This window comes from Myodes glareolus, chromosome 10 (assembly GCF_982192425.1).
Source record: "Myodes glareolus chromosome 10, mMyoGla1.1, whole genome shotgun sequence".
NCBI lineage: Eukaryota > Metazoa > Chordata > Mammalia > Rodentia > Cricetidae > Myodes > Myodes glareolus.
This window is the reverse complement of record NC_142035.1, coordinates 25,846,510-25,871,569: the sequence shown is the minus strand read 5'-3', so window position 1 is coordinate 25,871,569 and position 25,060 is coordinate 25,846,510. Positions and strand designations below refer to the sequence as shown.

Below are 25,060 nucleotides of genomic sequence, written 5' to 3'. Positions count from 1 at the left end.
CCTCGTGCCTCATTATTAAGAATTTAAGATGATAAAACTTAATTTTATAATATGGGTGGGAGATAGTCCCCCACTTTGTCATCATGTTTTACCTTCATGTTGTGGCTGCATAGGACTTAAATTTAGGTGGTCAAACTAACTGGCTTACTTGATAGAGATCTTTTGAACTTTCATATTTAGAAAGATTCCAATTCCAGAGTAGTAAAGGTATTTTCCTTGAAATACTTTCATTACCACATGTAAATAAAAATATAAATTGTATGCTGGGATGTATTTAGATTTAATAAGGGAGATGGGATCCCAGCTTGGTTGCTCTGGCTGACACCCACCATTTCTCCAGTTTAAAGGTTATTTCTCTGCATATATGTGTGTAGCACATTGTGCGGAGGCGCCCATGGTGGCTAGAAGAGGGCTTTGGATGCCCTGGAGCTGGAGTTGAAGGTGGTCATGAGCTCTGCAGAAGCAGCAGGCGCTGATAATCACTGAGCCCTTCTGCTCCTTCTCAGTTGGTCACTTCCATCGTGCATTGCGGTTCCTTACACACCTCTCAGCTAGGCTATTTAGTAACATAGTTCTGGCTGTCCTTGGTTGAAATTGCCACATTGTTGTAGCTGCCTAATATATTTTAATATCTGGTTGAAAAAAACAAGTCATTAATCTCAAGGCAGTAGAGCAGAATGGTGAGTTCATGGAGTGTGACACCTGACCCTTGGACCCAAGGCTAGTTTCTTTTCTCTGAATTCGTGCTCCCTAATCTGCTTGTTAGTAATGATGGTCATTAAACCTCTTAGTGTTTTTGTTGTTGGTTTTCTTGTTTTTTCGTTTGTGGAATGCTTATGGTAAGTGGTCAGTAAATGTTAGCTCTTTTGGTATGAAAATGATGTATCTATTTTCTCAGTTGAATTTTAGGTCACGTTGACAGTAAAACCACATTGGGGTCTTCACAGAGCTGCATTTAATTGGCAGGAAAACTTTGGGATATCAGTACTAGAAGATTTCCCACTGATGGCAAGTCCCAGTCTCCACTGACTCAAGACTGTACTCTTTGGTAGAATTTTTATATTTTTTGTTTCTTTCCTTCCTTTGAATCGGATCTCATGTAGCCCAGGAGATTCTCACACTTTCTTTGTAGCCCCAGGTGACCTTGAACATCTCTTAATTTACTTTTGGGCCATAAACTTCTGGTCTTCCTCCTCTGATCTCCTGAGAGCAGGAAGTACACGCTTGTGCTGCCATATTCCAGCGATCAGACTGGGGGCTTACTTTGCACTGGACACCTACCAACTGAACCACACTTTGAGAGAGCTTGTGTCCGCCATTATTTTCTAAAGGAATTGTTAGTACATTAAAAAAAAAAAAAGTAGTTACTTTTTATTTGGGTTGGGGTCTAAAATGCCCAGGCTGGCCTTGAACTTGGGACCCTCTTGCTTTTGCTTCCCAAGTAGCTGGGAGTATAGGAATGTACTACTTATTTTGCCCTCAAAGTAGCTGTAACTGCTAAGTTAGGAGATAATTCCTCCCCAGCTCATGTTAGCCATGAGACATTCCTCAGCTCCAGCAGCCGCACAGGTTTCTATGGACTAGTCCCACATCAGCTTGCCATCACTTGCCGTTTGTCTATGCACTGCAAGGATGGTGTCTAAGTGGGTTGTAAGTCCCCAGGGTTCAACACACAGCTTACATCCCAGTAGGAAGCTATCGGTGCCAGTAGAAGTAAGTGATCCACGCTGTACTTCTGCTGTTTTCGGGGCTAGGAGAGCTCCTTACCAGGACAAGGAAATGACTAAACCAGAAACTTTTGGCTTCATCAGGCTGACAGCCTCATTTGTAGCAGGCAATGAAGTCATAGTCAATGTTAAGAGTAAATTAGGTTTTCCTAATTATATTTTGAACGGGGACTTCAGAGAACATACAACACAGGGAAAATTCAGCTGGAAAAATATTCCAGGAGCCATAGTGCATAACTCTGTAACTTAATCTTGCTTTTCCTTCCCCACTGCAGAGCAGTTTGAACACCCAGGGCTGGCTGTGGAGCACCTGTTGTCAGGCCCTGGCAAAGAGCTGGTATCTGAGCTCCTGGGAATCCCTGGTTGTCATGGGAGGTGGTTTCCTCTGCTTTGCTTGAGCTGCAGGTGTAGTTCAGAGGTAGAGAGCATTTGCCTTTAGTTCGATTCCCAGCACCACATAAACACTCCAGCCACACTTCTTCCACTAGATTGCTGATCCTGCTCCAACATTTGCATGTTCACCCATACACTGAAGCCACTCCATCATACTCATGTCCTTGTTCCTGTAATTTCCAAGACCCAGTAAAACACGAAATCTAATTGTTCTTAGTAATAAAAACTCAAGAGTCAGCTATCAGGGGATGAAAGCTGAAGAATCAGAAAAGTAGAGTGGCAGCCACTAGAGTTCTTACCTCTACCAATGCTCAGACTGCAGTGAGCTCACGTCTTGTCTCCTCTGCCTTATATGCCTCTCTTCTCCCAGCCATATCATTCCTGTCTCTACCTCCCTAGTGCTGAGATTAAAGGCATGTAATCCCAAATGCTGGGCTCTCTTTTGTGTGAGATGTTTCTCTTTTAGATTGTATCAATTTTGTGTAGCCCAGGGTGGGCTTGAACTCACAGAGATCCATTTGCTTCTGTCTCCCAAGTCCTGGGATTAAAGGTGTGAGCCACCACTGCCTGGCCTCTAGTGGTTTAGCTCTGCACTCTGATTTTCAGGCAAGCTTTGTTAGAGCACAAAATATCACTACAGCCCAGATAAAGTATCAGCTCTTCATGAAGGTCCCCAGTGTTTGTGGCTACCTTTTTGTTGCTCTCTAAAGAAATATATTTTTGTTCTGAGACAGGGTTTGTTGCAGCATGGCCACTATGTACCAAAGAATGACCCTAAATTCACTCCCCCCACCACCTTCCTGTCCCAAATGCTGGACTGATAGACTTGTGCTACCACACCTGGCATTTTGTGATAGTTTTACTTTGTAGCTGAGGATGCCCTCAAATTCACGATACTGGTCCTACCTCAGCAACCAAAGTCCTGGGATTATACGTGCCAGTATGTGTAGACTTGAATTTCATCTATTATGATCCCATTAGATCAGGAGACCCTGGAAATAGCGACTTTATTATCTTATCTTTGTGAGTTCATAGGAATTAAAATTGAAATGGGGCAAGAGAAATGTAGACTCTATGATAAAAATGGCAGGGCAGGGCAGTGCACTCTGGAAGCAGGCAGATTGCATTAAATTCGGGGCTACCTTGCCTTTACTACATAGGGCTACATAGTGGGATTCTGTTTCAATAACAAGAAATATTGAAGTGACAGAGAGGAAAGGAAGGGGCATAGATTACTCATCTGAGAGCAGTGCATTAGACTTTACAGCTCCTTGGAAGCAGAGCAGGAAGGTAGGCATTGGGTTAGTCTGAATCCTGGCTCAGGAGTTAATCTAGGAACAGAGGTAAGTGGGATTTTTATTGTTGCAGCATTAAGGATCAAAGCCGGGGCCTTGTATAGGCAAATGCGAGTAAATGCTCTGTCTCTGAGAGATATTCCTAGGCTTGCACATTGCTTTTCCTCTTCCAAATTCCAAGATAAAGTACACACTGCTGCTGTGGCTACTGCTGCTATCTGCCTGGACTCCGTTATAGAATTTCGTGGAAGTACTTTTGCCAAGAGGGCAGCCACAGCAACTACCTAGAAGGGAGGCACTTTCATAACTAAGAATCAGCTGGTATGTGACAAATTACTTCAATACTTAAATGACATTGAAAACAATCTACTATCTCCCACATGACGTTAATTCACTATCTCTGATTCCATGGGTTTGGGATCCAGCTTATTTGGGTGATTCTGCTCTAGGCCTCACAGGTTTGTAGTTAGTATTGTTGGCCAAGGCTGAAGTCATTTGAAAACTGTCCTGGGTAACGTCGTGACTGGCTTTTCTGAGTGTGCAGTACCACAGGACAAGGCAGAGCTGTGATGACTTTCATCTAGCCCTAAGAGCCACAGTGATCATACCTGGAATCCCAGAAATTGGGGGCTAAAACAGGTGACTGCTGAGGCCAGCCTGGGCTACTGAGTAGGATTCTGTCTTCAAAAAGCAAAATAATAGCCAGGCATGGGGGTATATGCCTGTGATTCCAACACTCAGGAGACAGAGGCAGGCAAATCTTGGAGTTCTAGGCTGGCCTGGTCTACATAATAAGTTCCAGGACAGCCAGGGCTACACAGATAAACCCTGTCTCAAAAACAACAAAAAAGGAAGCAATAACTTTAGCAGCCCCAAACAAAATCACTTTAAAAGTGATTGTAATTTTTTTCTTAGTTGTAGAGAGAAGGGCCTAAGTTTAGGTCAAGAGGATCCATGGCACCTCTGAATGCTTTTTTCCCCCCAAGAATTAAGAGAGATTAAAAATAGGGATGAGTCTTTAATGAAGAAATTTCTACCAGGAAACCTTGATCAGCCAGGAAGCTGTCATTTCCCAGTTTTGAGAAAACCTGGTGTCAGTCTCCCTTTGGCTGTTCTAAGGATCCAACAATACTAACTAAAGTGGAAAGAGAGAACCTATAGGTGTTCTTCCACTATTGACTGGTATTAATCAAAATTTTACTTTTTCATCATAAAGGAAAACACATTCTAGATATGAAAGGTGTAATGGAAAAGCTATCATCATAACTGCCAACTTCATCTAACTGCTCTATTTTGTGTCGAAATGAAAAAAAAAAACTTGTTTTTTTTCTGAGATACAGTTTCTCTGGGTAATCCTGACTATCTTGGAACTCATTGTGTAGAGACCAGGTTGGCCTTCAACTAAGAGATCTGCCTGCCTCTGCCTCCTGAGTGCTAGATGAAAGGCATGTGTCACTGTGTCCAGTGAAAAATCTTTTTAAATTAGTATTTTGTAGGGGAAACGTACTGGTAAACTTCTTGGTCTTACAAAGCCTAGAGATTACTACTGTAAACATTTTGGTAATTTAATTACCTCTTAGAGTCATGGGAGACTGAACAGTAGAATTTAAATGATGGTGAATGGCACTTGAGTTATGAGTTAAGTCATCCAACATGTGGGAAGATTTGGCAACTCAATGAGAATGGGGATGCCATGAAGTCTTTATTTACCACTTGTTGAGACCTGTTTGGATAAAATCTTCTCTTAGTTTTTTCTGCCCGTATAAGCAGGTTCCAAAAGCTGTTATGAGAACATTCAATAGTGTATCATTCTTTAAAATGTTTCCTCAAACTTTCTACAACAAAAGTATTCCTAAGATTGGCTCATACACCAACAGTCTGGCTGCCTACTACATGCAAGGGGGTATGGCTGGCCTTTGAGGGTACAGGAAGCAAATCCAAGCAGAACCAGCATGAATAGTTACCAATGTGTGAAGGGTGGGCAAGCTCTGCATTAGCTGATCATCTGCACTGCTGAAGCTCAGCAACTGGGGTCTCCTTGTGTTATCCATGCTGGTCTCAAACTTTTAGGTTCAAGTGATTCTCCCGTTTCAGTTCCTTAAGTAGGCATGTGCCACTCCACTCTGTCCAGATCACCGTTTTGTAGTAGGAAGGCCGCTCACTAGTTAGTTCCCAGCCACTTAGCCCCAAAATAATCACACAGAAACTATTATTTAAATCACTGCTTGGCCCATTAGCTTTAGCTTCTTATTGGCTTTTACATCTTAATTTAACCCATTTCTATTAATCTGTGTATCCCCACGTGGCAGTGGCTTACCAGGTAAAATTCTGGCATCTATGTCAGGCAGGTCTACATGGCTTCTCCCTGACTCCGGTTCCTTTCTCCCAGCATCCAGTTTAGTTTTCCCTGCCTAGCTCTGTTCCCCTATAGCTCTGCTACAGGCCCAAAGCAGTTCTTTTATTAACTAATGATATTCACAGCATACAGAGGGGAATCCCACATCACCCTTTCATTTTATTGTGTATCCTGCTGTCCAATGACAATGCTGGGTTGATGAGGCTTCCTAACTTGTTCATGGGCGCATATCTGGGAAAAGGCTGCAGTTTCAAACTCAGGCCTCACTGGAGTCCAGAACTAATGTGTTTTTTCAATTTTTTAAAAAAATTATGTATTGGTGCTCTCTCTGTGTGTATATATATATATATATATATAATATAAATATATACATATAAAATAGGTACATTGCATGTGTGAGATAGTTAATTGTGAGCTAACATCTGGGTGCTGCAAATTGAACCCAGGTCCTCTGTAAGGACACTTAGTGCTCTTAACCACTGAGCCATCTCTCCAGCCCCAGAACTAGTATTAACATATCACATTGAGGATCAGGATCAGGGATGCTATGTGCTTTTGTGTGCTTTGTCCATAAATGAAAACAATGACTCATCCCCAAACTGGGCAGGGTTGAATAGCAGTTCTGTTTATTTTACTCAGTCCACGGCACCTGTGTTAACTTTCAAAGGTAGCCTGTAAGAAAAGCACTGTGATAAAAACAACATAAAAATACACTAAGAAAGAACATGTATGTGTTTGCTGCTTCTGGCAAGAAAACACGTCGATTCTTGTTAGCTGAAAAAACAAATCAAAAAAGCTTAAGGATTAATAACCAAAGCTTGCTTTCAAACACGTCCCTCTTTTTTTTTTTTTTTGTTGAGTCTCACTGTATATCCTAGATTGGCTTCAAACTCATTATAGCCTAGGCTAGCTTTGAACTCAAAATCCTCTGCTTCCACCTCCCCAGTGATGAAATTAGACATGAGCTGCCTCACCCATTTCCAGCAGCCCTCTAGACATACTTTCTCTTTGTGCTCCATGATGACACTGTCATTAGTTTGATTCTACAAGGGTAGAGATCTTGAAATACTCACATGTGGATTTTCTCACAGCCTGATCCATTTGTGACAACGAGGCAGTGCTTGCTGAGATAACCTAAAGGGGCTGCCACATTATCTACATTAGCCTTTGTTGGCTGTAAGAAATTAACACAGACTGTAGTTTGAAAGACACATTTATAAACGCTCAAGTCGAAATATGGAGTGGGTTCCAGGGGTTTCCTGCTTCAGTCTGAGGCTGAAGTCAAGGAGCCTGTTTTCCTTTCTGAGGACCCTTGTTTCTGAGCTCATCTACACTGCCAGAGTTCAGCTCTGCTGGATTGAAGGACTATAGTCCCCAATTCCTTGCTGCTGTCAGCAGGCTTCTTAGTCCAGAGGCTGCTTACACTCCTTTGCTTTCTGCCACTTCAACGTCAGCAACAGTGAGCTGAGTTGCTTCCTAGCTCCAAAACACCCATGCTTTCAAGGACTCATGTAATGATCTTCCTTACGGCCTAAACTTACCTGCAAAGCTCTTTTCCCACTGAATGGAATAAATTCTGAGTTTGGTGGTGTACGAGGATGAAAGAAAGTTTGGATACTCCTGGGTAGGAACTGTTGGCCACAGCGGCCATACTCTAAACATAAATATTTTAGTCAGATCTGTTGGCACAGGCCTGTAATCCCAACTATTCTGGGGAGGTAGAGCAGAGTCAAGCCAGCCTTTGTGACTTAATAAGAACTTGAAAAAATAAAAGGTAAAAAGGGCTTGGAAGGTAGTTTAGTGGTATAGTAGCTACCATGCATGAGCTCAATTTCTACACAGAAAAACAAAAAGCAGGCATTTTAGAGTGATTCTTCCTCATTTAATCTCTCGAAGTGTTTGTATGTGTTGGAGATATGAGTGATTCAAAATGTTTGAAATAAGTTACAACATTCTCTCAGAGGCAACTCAGTTGCAGATTGAAAACATAAAAACTGTAAACAAAACAACAAAAAGCCAGGCATAGCTGGGCATGTATTTTAATCCCACATGCATTAATTGGAGGCAAAGACAAGGTCAGCCTGTTTATACTGTGAGATCTTGTTTCAAAATAATAATAAAGGGCGCTCAGTGGTTGTGTGAGGCCCTGGGTTCAATCTTTAGCACTAACATTCCCCCCCCCAACAAAATCCTAATATACACCTTTAATCTCAGCACTCCAGAGGCAATAGCAAGTGGCCAACCTGATCTACATAGTGAATTCCAGGACAGCCAAGACTACATAGTGAGATCCTGTCTCAAAACAAAACCAAACCTAAAATGTCATAAAAAGAAATGAAACAATTTTAGAAGTTATTCCTCAACTCCCTGTTGGGATGAAATCAAGTGGGGGATGTAAAAATATGTAAATCTCACCTATAGTCTATTCACTGTAGATTGTTTGCTTTCTGGATTTGAGCCTAGTGTGACCAGAACTAAATACTGCTGAGCCCCTTAGGTGGTAGGGGTCAGACTGCTCTGTAATTGCTGCCTCAGCCCTGGCAGCCTGTGTGCTAACACCTGAGAGAATAGAGTTTTTCCTCACCCACAGAAACCTTCCAAAAACTTTGAAATCCGGTTTCCTAGTTTTAAAAACGGGCCACTAATCCAGTTCAAGGCTGATTGTAGAAATGTTTCTGGATATTGATTCAACAAATGCAAGAGAAAAATACTTTATGTTCTGGGTGCTCCAAACCTCATCCCATTTAACACTTGCAATCAAGGTTCTGAGAGAAGCTCCATTGCTCACTGTTTGTGAGTGTGTAGTAACAGCTATCATTTATTCTATGTCAGAAGCCAAATTACAGGAGCCTAATAATATCAGGATCCTCCACATCCTCTCTCCGATCTTCTAGATACTTCATGCTAATTTGTACCTTTTCAATCTTGTGCAATAGTATGCTAACACAGATCAAATCGAGGCTCACAGGGGTTAAGAGGAGTCAGGGAGTGACCGCTAGGATTCTAAATCTAGATTTGGTTGACCATTGGGACCTGATCTCTCTCCAGGGTACTACCTCTAAAATAACACGTGCATTTTGATCTAAATGGCCCTTAAGTCTTTATTACCAAATTCATCTGACAGCAATTCTGCGGTAGACTGCAGGTGCACCCTCGGCAAATACACTGCAGTCCGACAGTACAAGAGGAAATAAGCAACCGTCTAGGTCGGTCAATCAAGAAATAACCGTTTTACTGATATGAGTGTCTTTCTGCTTATTACTATGCGCCAGTTGAGTCATTTAAGGGTGGACCAAAAGGGAAAGTACTGCTTCTTGTCACCCACCAGACGTGCAGATAAGAACTGTATTCAGGGGGATGCCCAAAGTGGAAGCAGGGTAATGGACTACCAATTCCGGATCCTCACCCTCACAGGACCCGCCCCTAGTCCCAAAAAGCATAGAACGGGTTAAACACGGATAGGGGGAACCCAGCCACCGCCCCTTCCCAGCAACACCTCCCAGAAACCCTCAGGGCTCCGCTAGTTCCCGAACCTCGCGAGACCCCGCCCCATCCCTTCCTGACTGACTTCCCGCCCCCTTCTTTACCGAGCTCTGAGCGCAGCGGGGTACGGAAGAGAGTGGGCGGAAAGCAAGATTCCCGGAGCACGACGGGAAATGTGGTCCAAGCACTTCAGGCAGCCATTTTCTTCCGGAGCGGGGGAGGCCGGGGAGCTAGTAAGGACTACAAATCCCAGCCATCCTTTCGGTTTGTTTTTGTTCAAAAAAAAAAAAACCCACACTCCCCCTCCTCACTCTTCTCTCTCACACACACGCGGACACACATACACACACACATACACACACCCACGGCAGACACTCACGGACCGGAGCGTCGAAGGGAAAGCTGCGTCTCGCCATCTCGGCCCGCCACTCGTCCGGTCTCGGTTTCCCAGCAGCGCGGGAAAGCGGAGGCCCGAGCCGTGACCTCTGACCCCGTGGTTATGCGGAGCCGCCGCATTCCTTAGCCATCGCGGGGCTGCCGCCGCCGCTGCCACCGTGGGCGACTGACGCAGCGCGGGCGCGTGGAGCCGCCGCCCCTCCCCCACCGCCGCCCTCGCGCCGGGTCTCGCGCCAGCCGGTCCCGGTGCGCCCGCCCTCTCCGGCCGCACCCGAGTCCTCGCACGCGCCGCCGCCACGCGCCCCCCGCCGCTGCCGCCTCCGCCCCAGCCCCGCGCCGCCACCGCCCCAGCCCGCCCCACCCGGAGGTCCCGCGTGGAGCTGCCGCCGCCGCCACCGCCGCCGCGGAGGAGGAGGAGGATGAAGGACAAACAGAAGAGGAAGAAGGAGCGCACGTGGGCCGAGGCCGCGCGCCTGGTGAGGCGAGCTGCCCGGGGGGCCGTGGCGGGGGTCTGGGGGGTGGGCTCCCGCGCGGCTCCCGGGGCGGGGGAGGGGCGAGGCCCTGCCCACCGCAGCAGGGGGCGGGGCCGCCCGGGTGTGGAGCTCCGGACGTCCCCGGCCCTCGGGCCGTGGCGCCTTTTTCTGCACACCCCACTGAATTCCTGCGGAGGGGCGAGCTGGCGAACGGCTCCTCCCCTCCGAGCGCCTGGGCTTCGGCCTCCCCTCCCCCTCGTCGGCAGCGACAGGGTGTCCCGGGAAACGCCGTTTATTCATTTGCGGGAGTGAGGTTTCCGGGAAGGGTCGGAAGTGCTTCCCTGACTACTTCGTGGGCAGTGGAGTGGGTCACTGAACACCGCGGGGGTGGGAACGCGCCCCTGGTTTCAAGGACATGAGAAGCATTTAGAGTGTTGGCAATTTAAACCAGGTGTGTGTCGGGCAGCAATTGCTGAGGACCAGTCTGGTCCCTGAGAAGTGGTTCTTGGTTCTCAAACTTGAGTGCCCAGTGGGAGTATACCTGGGGACTTCATTTAAAACACTGGTTCTAGGACTCATTTTAAACACAGTGAACCCGAGATTCTGCTTAGAAACAGTACTTTAGCCAGCTGCTTAAGGGATTATTATGCAGGTAGCCCGTGGACATTCAAATCACACTGAACCTCAGTAACCGCTCTAGAGGTAGGCGGCCCTTTGCAGGAGGAATTGAATAGTTTGCAAAGAGCGTGTCTTCAATACAGAGGCTTCTGCTCAGAAGGTTTAGCAAGACAAATAAATAAATCGATTGCTTGAGCTTGAGCTAGTTGCCTGCCCAGAGGGTTTGTGAACGTGCGAGACCACTTCCTTTTGAAATTAAAATACAAAGCCAAAAGACTTAAGGCATGTTCTTATAAAATACTGCTGATGACAGTCCTAATAGACTACTTTTCCCGGAGATGTCACTTCCTCAGGCGCCACAGTGCAAGGTTATGGTGCATCCTTCTTGTCCGTTGACGCCCTGTATTTTATATGTAATTGTTATAATTCAATTTTGATGATGGAGTCAAGCTCACCTTTCTTATGGTTTCTTTTAATGAAAAGTGAGTTCTGCCTCTAAAGTGTTGGAGGTTGATAAAAACCTAGCGTGCACCCTTGTCTTTCTTGGGCTCATGAAAGCCGGTTATTGATTTAACCAGGCTGTTTGAACTACCAGATAATTTCCACTGGTGTTTTTGGTCATCTGTCTTCTCTTGTTACCCTGGGAACAGAAACGGGGTTTGTTTGTATAAGGTTGTAGTTCGGTTTATTTCTTTGTCTGGCATATGAAAATTGAAACCCCTTGGTGGTACCCCCCCCTTCTGTGATTCAATCAAAAGTAAAATAGTTGGCTAGTTTTTACGATCTTGGAACTTCAGGGATTTCTAAAGTGATGCTTCACCTGGAGACAAATTAAGGCCTGCAGGAACCTCTGAAAAAGCTGAAATGAAGCATGTGGGGTTTTGTTTTTGTTTTTGGTTTTGTTTTTTTTTTTTTGGTTTTGGTTTTTTTACCATGGAGGTTGTTGAGTCTTGACTGTTCATTGAAATTCGGAGTTTTTGTGTGCAGGTGTATGACTCTGGGCATCCAAAGAAAATTTGCTTGCCAGAGCCCTGCTTGTTAGAGGTAGGTGAAAGTACTTTCAAATTCCGTGTTATGTTCTGTCTCAAAGCTCTTTTGGCTCTTATTAGTTGAAAGGGTCTAACAATTTGGAATCCGCTGTTGTTTTAAGCCTCTTTAGGTTCTTAAATTTACTGTGGTTTGAATTCCAAGGTTAAGGTTACTATTTCTATTATATTACTGGCTCACCTTCAAGCTCAATTATTTTAAGTTATTTCTCTTTCTCTTCTTTGACTCTTGGGTTAAAAATAGTACTCTGAACAGGAATTTCTTTGGCGTAGTTGTACATTTGAAAGAGGACTTGTGGGAATGTGGTTTGCAATCTTGTATATCTTTTATGTGGTTTGTGTTTTCGAATTTTCTGTGTCTTTGTGGGGGTGGGAGGGAGACTTGAGTCTTCTTCCCACTGAGTTTATTAGCTTCTGCTGCAGAGGGCTACCTGACAAGCAGTGAGTGGTGATGGCAGCACATTCATTTTGTAATAGGATTATTAGCTACTTTTCAACAGTTGAATTTAAAGTGTGTGTGGTGACCACATGCATTTGTCAGGTAGAAGTTTCTAGTTTCTCCTGGCTTCACTCAGGACAAGAAGATAATCTTTTAAATGCTGTTTTGGTGGAGGAAAGCCGAGAATTCATCCCTGTAGATGGTTTTTGTTTTTTGGTTTTTTTTGCAGTTGTTTTAAGAAGTGGACATTCTTCTCTCAGATGCCTTTTTAGTGTGGTTCTAGCTGTCTGAAGTAGAGAAGGGTAAATTTGCCTGCTTGTTCGGAGCAATTTGGGAGAAACAGCCAAGGGGATTTCCCTTTAAATTGAGTACAACTCTTAAATAGATTTCTATCTTACACTTATTTATGACTGACCATTCTTACATCAAACATTTTTTTTCCTTTTAGGTAGAAGAGATACTTTTTTCTTTCCTTCAAAAAAATGTGCAGTCTATAGAGAAAGCCTGGGACTAGAACACTGTAGGAGTGTTCTGAAAGCTGGTGGCATATGCAATTGTAATGAAAATGAATACTTTGTATCTTTAGGTGTAACTTCTCTTTAGAATTTTCTTCTGTTTTGAGATTCTCAAGATCTTCCTGGCTACTATTTAAATAATTGGTAGATATTTTTTCAGAGTCATGCTTCTCTAAAAAAATGTTTGTGAGGAGATCTGCTAGCTCAGCTAGTATCAAAGAGATGATATCTTGTAACTTGACATTAGTAGCATGTAGGTTTATTGTAGGTTTGTTAAGTCAGCCTTGCCTGTTGACACATGGGTAATCTGTAAAGAGGAGGAGCTTGTAGCTTTCTGGAGGTGGGCATTCAGATCCTTGAATAGAACTTTAGGTGTATGTGTTTCTGGAGATGCACAGATTTAAATGGATATCTTGGTTTTTGCCTCTTGTTTAGGAATAAATATGATTAGTTTCTCACTTCCCTTTGAAGTCTCCTGGCTTGGGAGATAATTACTTGTACTGTGAAACAGTGGGAATACCATAAGAGATTGGAGTCTGCCTGGCGTAGATCGGGAACTGCTTCCAAAGGAAGGTACTTTCTGACATGAGTCTTGTAGGGTCAGTGTAAGGTAGGGAGGAGGCCTATCACAGAGGAGCACGTACGTGCAGGAGCTGATGAAAAGAGAATGGCTGAGGGAGGAGAGAAAACAAAAGAATGGATGCAAACATATTTGCAAAGTATGTAACTGGGGTGGGGCAAAGAATAGTGGAAGTGTTAGTGAGGTAGTCTGATAGTCTTGTGAGGGCCTTGTGTGCCCAGCCTCTGAGCATCTATCTACAGGTCCCTCTTTAAGTGCTCTTTAATCTGAGAGATCTCCAAATACTTGAAGTGTGAGAGTGGCTCAGATTGGCTAGGTACTTGCTTTAGGTTAGAGACTAGAAATTAAATCTTGGCCTATCTGATTCTAAAGCTTGTGCTTTAGTGGGAGGCAGGGTGGGCTCTGGAAACTTATTTTCTCCTGCCTGTGGAGAGACTGGCAGAGTTATTGAAGATGATTTAAAATAGAACCATGATGAAGGTAGGCTCAAGATCCCTAGAATTGGGCCTGGCACAAAGCAGGTGTCTCTGTGGTTTTAAATGAGGGACAACCACAAGTAGGGGTGAATTTTAGGAAAACAGGGCCTTACCGTGTATATATGGGAGAGGCTAGGCTGTTGTGTCATTGGCTGTGGTTGTGAACCAGGTAGATGAGAGTGAAGGGTGCCACAAGTGTTGCTGAATTAGGTGATTTGAGTGCCAACCAAGGTAGGGAATATAGGGAGAAAGGGTGGGCTGAGGGATTATAAACTAGAGGTGCTGAGTTGAATTAGAGTAGAACAAATGAAGAATGGATAGCTAGCTCAAGAAGTTAGACAGAGCTACTGGAGTCTGAAGCTTGGGAGAAAGGACTAGAGGTAGATAGGATCAGATTCCTCAGCATTAGAAGAGGTGTTAGTAATTGACACATTATCCAGGAGCAGTGTAAAAATTAGAGAGGCTAAGGAGGAAGAGTAGAAGTTTTGTTTTAGTGCTCACTTCTTCAAACCTTCATTTCTTTTAGTGACAAGGTCTTCTTTGGCATTCCTTTGGAACTTTCTGCTGGCCTTTTTTTTTTTTTTTAATGAAGGCAGGTAGAGCTTGGGTATTACACTTCTTAGCTTGAGTGCCTGAAGCAGCTGCACAGGTGTAGAGAGAGTAAGATGGTGACGTCTTTCTTTTTCTTCCTTAGAAGAACTGAAACAGCTCAGCTTCTTAGAGTGAGAACTGCAGTTGCTGAGGAAGTGCTGACTTAGTTACAGATGAACTAACACAAATAGGACATTAGGTTCCTTACGGTTTTGTTACATGTCACTGCCATACGTAGGACCATAGTGTCATGTAGTCAAGTGCCAAAATGTACCGTGGCAGTCAACTCCACAATTTCATAGTATAATAGAAAAGAACTGTAGATGGACATGGCATATTCTTGTAATCCCAGCCCTTGGGAGGTAGAGACAATGGGATCAAGAGTTCCAGGTCATCCTTGACTGCATGGCAAGTTCAGAACTAGCCTCAGTTGTCTCAGAACAAAACTGGACATTCAGCCCAGTGTTGAGGTGTACACCTTTAATCCCAACACTTGATAAGCAGAGGCAGGTGGATCTTTATGAATTTGACTGGCCTAGTCTACAAAGTGAGTTCTGCATCAGTTTGTACTGCATAGTGAGACTGTATCCAGAACAACAACAAGAAAAACTGTATATAAACACACATACCCATATGAGTACTAGGCAGAACTTTTTTCTAAGACACAGTGTCATTATGTAGCTTGGCTGGCCTTGAACCCACAGACATCAGTTTGCTTCTGGGATTAAAGGCATGTGCCACTACTCTTGCCCTGAAAGTTCCTTGGGAAAGAAAATTTGAATGAATTTCCATTTTAACATATATTTTGCAGCAATATTTTTTTGTTGTTGTTCTTGGTTGTTTTTTTTTTTTTTGAGATAGGCCTCACAGGAGATTACATGCTGGGACTAAAGGAGTACACCGCCACACCTGGTCTATATTTTGTGTTTTAACAACATTAGCTCCTGCAGTTCCCAGAGCTGCTACTAAGATTTTGCATACTATTTATTACACATAGATGTTAAAATAGCTATCCTTAAATTTTATATTTGAATGTTTCATCTAATTGCATTTAATTTTCAATATACTGATAAGAATGTAATTTCTCAAGTAATTGTTTTAATGCCAAGCCATTGAGCCACACCCGAACACCAAAGTCATTTTGATTGTGGTAATCTTATCTGTCCCTGAGAGCTTTGCAGAGCAGCACTACCAACCATGGTGCAGACTGATGAATGTAATGAACCTTTTCACACTGAAGTCAGGACGTTTATGTTTCTTCAGGTGTTAGAAAACTACTCGGATGCTCCAATGACACCCAAACAGATTCTGCAGGTCATAGAGGCAGAAGGACTGAAGGAAATGAGGTTTGTATTGCTCTTGTTGCTTAAGTGAGGGCTTCACAAGACGTGTCTGTGATATGCAGTAGTAAATCCACCTGTTGTTCTGTCTGTGATTCTGTATCTGATGGTGGTGTTGTGTGTCCCGAGTGAATGGTGGGAGTGGGATGGATGAACATCCATTTATTTTCATCAGAAATACAGTGTCTTTCACAAGACTTCACCTAGGTCTTGACCTTCAGCTAGAGTTAGGTTCTTATCTTTCTTCAGTAGAATCAGATAAATTCTCTAGCACACTCTTTTTTTTTTTTTTAAGAAGTTCTCACCATCCTGGCTTCTCATACATTATTATTTTACAAGTGTTAGTAATAGAAAAGGAGCAATCCCATATATGCTCTTTTCTCTATGCTTTTCTTTGCCATACCACAGATGTCTTTTCCTTTTGGAGCCAAGAAGGATGGTCTCAGTGGCATAAAACCCTCTGGGTACTAAAAAGACTTAGTCATTCTTTCTTGTTTTTTGAAACAGTCTTTTATAGCCCAGGGTAGTTTCTAACTTACTGGCCTGCTGAGGCTTGCCTTGAACTCGATCCTCATGTTTCCACCTCTCAAGTGCTGGGATTAGAGACACATGCCACCCACAACTAGCTGGTGTAGTCTTTCCTGATACAGATGTACTAATGAGGGGGCTGGAGTGATGACTCCGTAGTTAAAGAGTACTGAGTGCTCTTCTAGAGGACCTGGGTTCAAATCCCAGTTCCCACATGGCAGCTCACAACTATATGTAACTCCAAGATCTGACACCCTCACGCAGACATACATGCAGGAAAACATCAATGAACATAAAATAATTATATTTTAAAATGTACTGATTTTAACCTTGAATTTGTTATAATGTAGTTTTCCTGAAGAGGAAACAAGTAAGAAACACAGAAGTAATTGGAGGCGTGAAACCCAGGGGTTGTCTTTGATTCTCCTCTCTTCTCACCATTTATACCAACCCCTTCTTTTAAAAATCCCCCTCCCCACCCCAGACAGCGTTTTTCTGTGTCTCAGAGTCCTGGAATTCATCTGTAGACCAGGCTGCCCTCAAACTCAAGAGATTTTTCTGCCTCTACTTCCAAGTGCTGGGATTAATGTGTGCCACCACTGCTTAAATAAAAAAAAAATTATTTGTTTTGTTTGTTTTACCAGAGTGTATGTCTGTACATTGTATTCATGTAGTGCCCATGGAGGCCGGAAGAGGGCATTGGAACTGCTGGAACTGGAGTTACATGCAGTTGTGAGCTGCCATGTGGGTGCTGGAGATTGAACCCAGGTCCTCTGGAAGAGCAGCCAGTACTATTAACCACTGAGCCATCTCTCCAGCTGTCCAGCCATTTTTTTTTTATTTAAGTAAGGAAGGAGGAGTCTGTATAACAACAGTTCCTTTTGGGAACTTGGAACAAACAGCATTTTGATAATGGGGGATATTGCATACATGTTTATGTATGTGCAGATTGGTGGGTTTGTGTATGTGTATACGTGTACGTACTGGAGGACAACCTTGGATGTTTTTTGAGAAAAGGGATCTTTAACTGAGACCTACTGCTTGCAAATTAGGCTGTGCTGATTTGTTACCAAGCCTGTATCTGTTTCCCCAGCAGTGGAATTACAAGCCCCTGGATACCACACCTGCATTTTTTTTTCCCCAGCCCTAAGCAGTTAGTATATTATGTGACTGATGAAATTGTAGTCACTTTAAATGATGAAAGTTGTTCACATTACTCAGATCACATATTCTTTAATGTTTTATGGGGAAGGATGCTTGGAGTTGCTTGTAGCCCATCTGTTTGACTTGTACCTATGCACTTTACAGTGTGATAATTGCGCTTTATTTTTGTTTTCTTGGACCATTTCCCATCATGCTGATGTCTGCCCTGCCGTTGGATCACTATGCCTATAGAAGGTAAATTAGTCCTTTGTTTCTGCTTTTTGTTCTAGGAATTGTAGCATTCAGAATGATGGAGAAGTTCTGTCATTGTAGATAGATGTAGTATGTAGGAGTCACAGAAGGACTTGCTAATGTGTTATGCCCCTTGTAGGAGATGCTAGCACAGCCATTTGATGTTCTAGATTCTACACCAGCTCGCTTTTAGTGACTTTTTTGTTCAGTTATTTTTAGCATCCAGTGTGTTACAAAGCAGAATAATTGTTTTTTATGTCTTTTTTACACTCAATTTATTTTTAACACTATGTAAATTAGGGCTGCTAGTTTTGAAAAATGGGGGCTTAAGATTCTTTTTTTAATTTTTAAACATACCGAGGAGAGGGAAGAAATCATGCACGGGTGAATCCTAGTATTAACATTCTAGTGACAAATTTAATGATAATAGGCACTTGTCTATTTTTGACACTTTTTTGTTATAAGATTCAGTAAGTATTCTCTGTCTCATGAAGTCATTTTGTAACTTACTGTTGTGGCAGGAACAATGGAACTTAATATACTATCTACTTAGATGTTCAAATATTACTTACTAAATCCTTTTGATGGCCTTTTTCTTTGCAAATGAAGTCTGTAGATAAGACTCATCCATTCCCTTTTACAACAAAGAAAAATCAAATAACTTTTTTTGTGTGTTTTTATTAGAAAATATTCAAGTGCAAAAATAAAGTGGGAGCATATTATGGGGATATAGTGCCATTGAGTCTGTTATTTTCATACAGCTGTGTGGCAGTGTCTGAGTATGATAAGTATATTACAGTGTAGATACTGGGAAATGTGGTTTTTATTCAAAAATGTTTATTATATTTTACTTTAGATACTATTGGAGAGGGGGATGTAGAGGTAAGAGGACAACTTACAGGAGTTAGTTCAGGTCTTCCAGCATATAGGTCCTGGGATTAGAACTGAGGTCTTTAGACTTGGTGTCAGGAGCCTTTAACTGATGATCCATCTCGCTGATCAAATCTTGTTGGTGTGTGTGTGTGTGTGTGTGTGTGTGTGTGTGTGTGTGTGTGTGTGTGTGTGAGTGATGGAGGCCAGAAAAAAGTGTCAGTTCTTCTAGAACTGGAGTTAATTGACAATTGCTGTGAGCTGCCTGTTAAGGGTGCTGGAAACTGAGCCCAGTCCTCTGCAAGAGAAAGCAAGTATTGTTAACTGCTGAGCCATCTCTCTGGTTCCAATAACCAAAATACTGTCTTTTTCAGTTGATATGGGGTTCCATTATGTAGCTCTAGCTGCCTTGGAGCTCTGCTAGGTAGACCAGACTGACCTCAAGCTCCCAGAGATCACCTGCCTTTGCCTCTCATGTGCTGGAAGTAAATACATGCACTACTACACCTAGCTGAAAATACTTGTTTATAATAGTAAAATTTTATTGAGGTGTATTTGTTTCTGTTTTTGAGTAGATTCTCATAATACAACTCAGAGTGGCCTGTGACTGACTATGTGGCTTCAGCTTTGTGTTAGGCGTTTTTTCTCAGCCTCCTGAGTGCTGAGGTCACAAGAACAAGCCAGCATACCTGGTTAAGATAATGCGTTTAAAATTTGTTAACATATAACTTGGACATTTTTCATTTTTAATTTGTGAGCATGCATGTGTGTATGGTATGTATATATAGGTACACTCGGAAGCTGTGTGTATGTGAGTACCCCTTGGAGGCCAGAAGAGAGTATGGGAGCCCCTATACCTAAGTGTTAACTGTTGTGAGACATCCAGCATGGGTACCAAGAACTGAACTGTAGTCCTCTTCAAAAGCAGCAAGCCTACTCATTTTTTTTCCTTTTCTTTTTTCTTTCTCATCAAGACAGGAAAAGGTTTTTTTTACACTGTAGATCAGGCTGGCCTCAAACTCAGAGATCCACTTGCTCTTGCCTGAGTGCTAGAATTAAAGGTGTGTGCTACCAGGCCTGGCTTGCAGTCTTGCAGTAAGCACTCTTAACTGCCGAACTCCCTAAATTTCTTGAGAATTCAGTTTGTATTGTCAGGAAACACTAAAGTTGTGCTTGGTATGTACTCTAAATTACCACACACTAGATGCTCTGATTGGAATTTCAGTCGACTTCAGTTGCTTATCCTCTCCTTTTGTAATAGCGTTGTTGCTCCTGCATTGCTTGCTTTGCTTTTTGGTTTGAAAGTGAATTAGAGCTTGGTGTTTGATAAGTAGAAACTGATTTTTGTGACCCATTTTCATCTTTTCATGTTTTACAGTGGGACATCCCCTCTCGCGTGCCTCAATGCCATGCTACATTCCAATTCAAGAGGAGGAGAAGGACTATTTTATAAATTGCCTGGCCGAATTAGCCTTTTCACACTCAAGGTAAAATGATCTTTTGGTGCAAAATTCTCAATGTTTTTTTGTTGTTTGAGGCAGGGTTTGTCTGGGTAACCTTGACTGTCCTGGAGCTTGTTCTATAGACCGGACTGGCCTTAAACTCCTGCCTCTGCCTCACAAGCGCTAGGATTAAAGGTATGCACCACTGTGCCTGACTTTAGCACCTGGTTCTTTCTTCCCATTTCACAACATTTCTACTTTATTTTATTTATTTGTTTATTGGTTTGTTTTGTTGTTGTTATTGTTTTTGTTTTGAGGCAGGGTTTCTTTGTGAAGCCTTGGCTGTCCTGGAACTAGCTGTAGACCTGACTGACCTCTAACCCACAGAGAGATACCTTCCTCTGCTTACCGAGTGCTGGGATTAAAGGCATGCGCCACCACAACCTGGCCAGTTCTCAAAATTTTTAATGTGCATAAGAAAAACCCGGTAGGTTTGGAATGGTGCTGATGGATTGTCTTTCCTAGTACGCAATCCTAGTATCATTGCTGCTTTTGTTCTTAATGGTTCTCTGGGATGCTGTGGTGTGAATAGACTATTAGGAGTGAAGTTATATCAGCTTTTATTCTTGTGTTCAGCTTTGCTTGTCTATACTTTAGTAGGTTATATGCAATTGAAAGATAAGTATATGTGGTAGTAATTGCTAATGTGCCTTAGTGAAGCTTTTGTCTGTAATATTGTGAGGGATAAATTACTGGACAACTAATGTAATACCTACTCTATGGAAAGTAACTACAATGTGAATATCAGTATTTACTAATTACAAAGGAGAAATTCATAATAAACCTTAAGTAATTGGACTGAAATGAGTAAGCAATTATTTTTCTGCCATTTCTGATATATTTGGCTATCATTTAGATCAGTCTGAAAACATGTAAAGAGCTAATAATAGATAACTTAGATTTTGTTGGCATAGTGGCTCTGTCATAACCAGATATGTTCAGTTCCAATATATATATTCATATATGTATATGAATATATATATATTCATATATGTTCAGTTCCAACATAGTAGCAGAAAAACAACCTTGAACTTATGCACAAACAAATTGAAGAGGCTATTTTCCAAATGTTTGTTTATTTTAGTTTGAAGCAGGGGCTCCTTATGTAGCCCCGCCTGTCTCTGTCTCCCAAGTGCTGAGATTAAAGGCGTGACTCACCATGCCTTGCTAGGTTTACTTTTATGTGCAGGTGTGCTTGTACCATGTTTGTCTGATGCTGGCAGAGATCAGAAGAGGGCACTGGAAGTGGAGTTAGATACAGATCGTTGTCAGCTGCCATATGGGTGCTGGGACCAAATCCCTGTCCCTGCAAAAACTTTGGGTGCTCTTAAGTTCTGAGCCATCTCTGAAACCCATTTTCAACCATTAAACAAGTGCTTATTTTATTTACAAAAGCAGGGAAGCAGGGCAATTTTATTTTAGTAGGACTTAGTGGAGTGATCTTACTTAGACATAAGATGACTTGGTAACTATAAGGACACTAGAAATTGCTGCTCTTTTTAGTGCTCCATAATGTATTTTAAAATGCATACACATGCACTTTCTTCATATGAATTTTGTTTACTTGATAAGAAAATAATTTAAAAAATTTAAATAATCTGAAAAATACAAATTATATAACTTGCTATTTCAGTAGGTTTGTGTACATGAAATATTTGTTGATACAGGAGTTTGTTTTGTGCTAAGCCTTAAAACTAAGAGACTCCAATGATCCTTATTTAAGAGATCCTCTTTGTTTAACTTCCTGAGTAGCCAGACAACTTTCTGTTTTGTTAATTTTATGGGGCTCATAATTGACCCCAGGACCTTCTATAACATGGTAGGTAAGCCCTACCACTAAACTATATGTACCTAACCTGGAAATTTTCCATGTTTAGTATTTTGTTCTATTTATTACTAGTAATTTTGACTTTTTTGTTTGTATAGCCTTTGTTTTATTTTTGAGAAAGCATATAGATTTCTAGCCCGTGCCAGTCCTCCTGTCTTTACTTCCTGAATGGTAGGATTGCAGTCATGTACTGTTTTGTTTTACTTAAACTTTTTTTCCCTATTCTGTTCTTTTACTGTTTTTTTCTTTTTTGTTGTTTTATTCCCCGCCACCCTTCCTTGTGCTGGGGATTGATGCTAGGGCCTTTTGCAAGCTAAATAAGAATTCTATCCTGAGCCACACTGTCAGCCCTCTGTTTGTTTGTTTATTACTGTGTAGTTCCTGATGAACTGGAACTTGATACATAGACCAGGTTGGTCCCAAACTCACAGAGATTTATCTATCTCTGTCAGGATTAAAGGCTTATACTTCTGTCCAGCACACATGTGGAGCTCAGACAGATTTGTAGAGTCGGGTTGCCAGATTTCTGGCAAGTCTTTACCCAGTGAGCAGTCTTGTGGGCTATTTTTTAAGAACTGAGTCTCTATGAAGCCCAGGCCTGCCTTGAACTTGTGGAGACATGCCTATGTCAGCTGCTTCTTAAGTGCTGGAATTACACAAGAGAGCTACCATGCCTGGCTTCCTTTTGTTGTTGAGATAGAGCTCCCCCTGAGTATACTTGAGGTATGACACGGAAGGTCCTTGGTTTGTTCTCCGCAGACACATGTTTGCAGAAACAAGACATCCTTTTTGACATGTGTTAATAAATAATTGTTTTTGCCTTTTTTTTTTAATTTAAGACAGGATTTCTCTTTGTATCTTTAGGTGTCCTGAAACTCTGTAGATTATGCTGACCTCAAACTCACAGAGATCCTCCTGTCTCTGCCTCCTGAGTGCTGGGGTGCTGGGATTAAAGGTGTGTGCCGCCATGCCTGGCTACCTTTCTCTCTCTCTCTCTCTCTCTCTCTTTTAAGTTTGAGACAGGCTCTTGCTGTGTAGTTCTGACTGGCCTGAAACTCACTCTGTAGACCAGGCTGGCTTTGAATTCACAGAGACCTCCCTACTTCTGCCTCCAGGGCAATGGTGTTAAAAGTTGTATGCCACTAGGCTCAACTGCTCATAATTTTAATAAAACTATTCCTAAATCTACCTCAGGCATGTAGCTCATATCTTGTGATTTTGGTAGAATTTCAATTTGGATAATTAATTACCTTACGTTTTTGACTTACTAAAGCAATTAATGTAAATGTTAACAGAAAATGCAACAGTGTAGTAAAAGTCTCCTTATAATAACCCAAACTATAATTGATGTTACTATCTGGAAACAGATGAACCACTCAAAGTGATGAGTTCCTGTAATCCTGGCACAGTGGAGGTCAAACTAGGAACCAGAGTTGGAGGTTATCTTTGACTCCATAGTAAGGTCAGTCTGAGTCTGTGTTACATGAGGCCCTATACTCAAAACAAAAAATCAAAAAACCTGAAAGCCATGGAGTATATACTTAGACTCCTGCTGTTTGTTTAATTCAGTTAGTAGATTTTTGCTGTGTTGGAGATAATATCTTTTTAAAGTTGTGGGGTTTTTTTGGTTTGGTTTTTTGAGACAGGGTTTCTCTGTGTAGCTTTGGTGCCTGTCCTGGAACTAGCTCTGTAGACCAGGCTGGCCTGGAACTCACAGAGATTCTCCTGCCTCTGCCTCCCCAGTGTGCGCCACTACTGCCCGGCTTTAAAAGAATTTTTATTGCTGTGTTTTCTATTTCATAGAATATTCTTGTTTTGGAGATACTGTCTTTGTAGCTTAGGCTGGTCTTTAGTAAATTAGCCCAAATTGGCCTTACAAGTGCTGAAATTTTCATCACGCTCAGCCTTACAGTATCGCAAATGTGGGAAAAAAAAAAAACCCTTGGTTGGAAAGAGGGACTAGAGGCATGGCTCAGTAGTTAAGAATACTGACTGCTTTTACAGAGGACCAATGTTTGATTCTCAGCACTTTTGTGGTCCCTCACAACCTTCTAGAACTCTAGTTCTAGGGTTTCTAGTGCCTTTTTCTGTCCTCCATGGGCACCAAGCATGCATGTGGTACACAGACATACATGCAGGCAAAGTGCACATGAATGAATGATATGATGAAAATGAATGAATGATAATAAAACATTAAAAAGAAATAGAAGACTACACCTGTGTATCCTTACATTACTAAAAGAGCACCTGTTTGGGGAGCTAAGGACATAGCTCAGTAGTTAAGAGCAATTATTGCCCTATCATGAAGTCCTTTTTTTTTTTTTTTTTTTTTTTTTTTTGAGATATGGTTTCTCTGTGTAGCTTTGGAGCATGTACAGTAACTAATTCTTACAATGTTATAACTACAATTGAAATTTATATACAGAGCTCTGAACCAACAGTTCAGAATTGTCATTGAATACAAAAGAAAGAATGAGTATAGAGTTTGGATTTAGATAGGATAAAATCACAGCCGCTGCCATTTGAAAAGTAGTACCAGAAGTTCTTTAGTAAGTATATGACAAGCAGTGGTCTCTTAAAATGCAAATTAGCTATAGATCTCTGTATCTGCTTCCATCAGTTGCTGGTTGAAAGTTCTATGATGACAATTAAGGTAGTCATCAAACTGATTACAGGGAAAAGGACAGTTTAGGCGTCCTCTCCACAGTTGCTTCAAGTCTAAGCTGGGGTCATCCTTGTGGATTTTTGGGAATATCTGTAGTGCTATGTTTCTTTATAGCTCTTTAATGGCTCCATCAATCAAGATACCTCTCTCATTTCTCTCCCTCACTGTCCTTCCCGCTTCTTGAGCATCCCATTCCCTTGTGTTCTCCTCCCTTCTCTTTTCCCCTTCACCCTTCCTTCTCTCCCCCCACCCAGGCGATCTTATCTGTTTCCCCTTCCCCAGGGGTATCCATGTATGTTTTTCTTAGGGTTATCCATGTTACCTAGTTTCTCTGGGATCATGGACTGTAAGCTGGTCATCCTTTATTTTATGTCTAATATCCACTTACGAGTGAGTACATGCCATGTTTGTCTATCTGGTGAGGTAACTCAGGATGTTTTTTTTTTCTAGTTCCATCCATTTGTATGCAAATTTCAAGATGTCTTTGTTTTTTACTGTTAAGTAGTACTCCTTTGTGTAAATGTACCACATTTTCTTTATCTAT

The 25,060-nt window shown here is 42.1% G+C and overlaps 1 protein-coding gene and 1 long non-coding RNA gene across 5 annotated transcripts in view; one reads left to right on the top strand and one right to left on the bottom strand.

The window, feature by feature from the left end:
• Nucleotides 1-6,380: 6,380 nt before the first annotated feature.
• On the bottom strand, nt 6,381-9,844 carry LOC125407748 (uncharacterized). The gene is made up of 3 exons (XR_015004297.2): nt 9,638-9,844; nt 9,359-9,494; nt 6,381-6,914 (listed from the first exon to the last, which is right to left on the bottom strand). It is a non-coding gene; the product is annotated as an uncharacterized LOC125407748 (long non-coding RNA).
• Nucleotides 9,428-25,060, top strand: part of Asxl1 (ASXL transcriptional regulator 1) — a 64,967-nt gene continuing 49,334 nt past the window's right edge. For 2 of the 4 annotated variants that reach the window (XM_085697201.2, XM_085697199.2), the window contains exons 1-3: nt 9,839-10,126; nt 15,652-15,734; nt 19,900-20,008. In XM_085697201.2, coding sequence (XP_085553327.1) covers nt 10,070-10,126; nt 15,652-15,734; nt 19,900-20,008 — 249 coding nt within the window. In that variant the 5' untranslated portion in view covers nt 9,839-10,069. Of the gene's footprint in view, nt 9,488-9,838; nt 10,127-10,427; nt 10,575-15,651; nt 15,735-19,899; nt 20,009-25,060 lie in introns of those variants that run through there. The other 2 variants (XM_085697202.2, XM_085697200.2) reach the window with 2 other exon arrangements.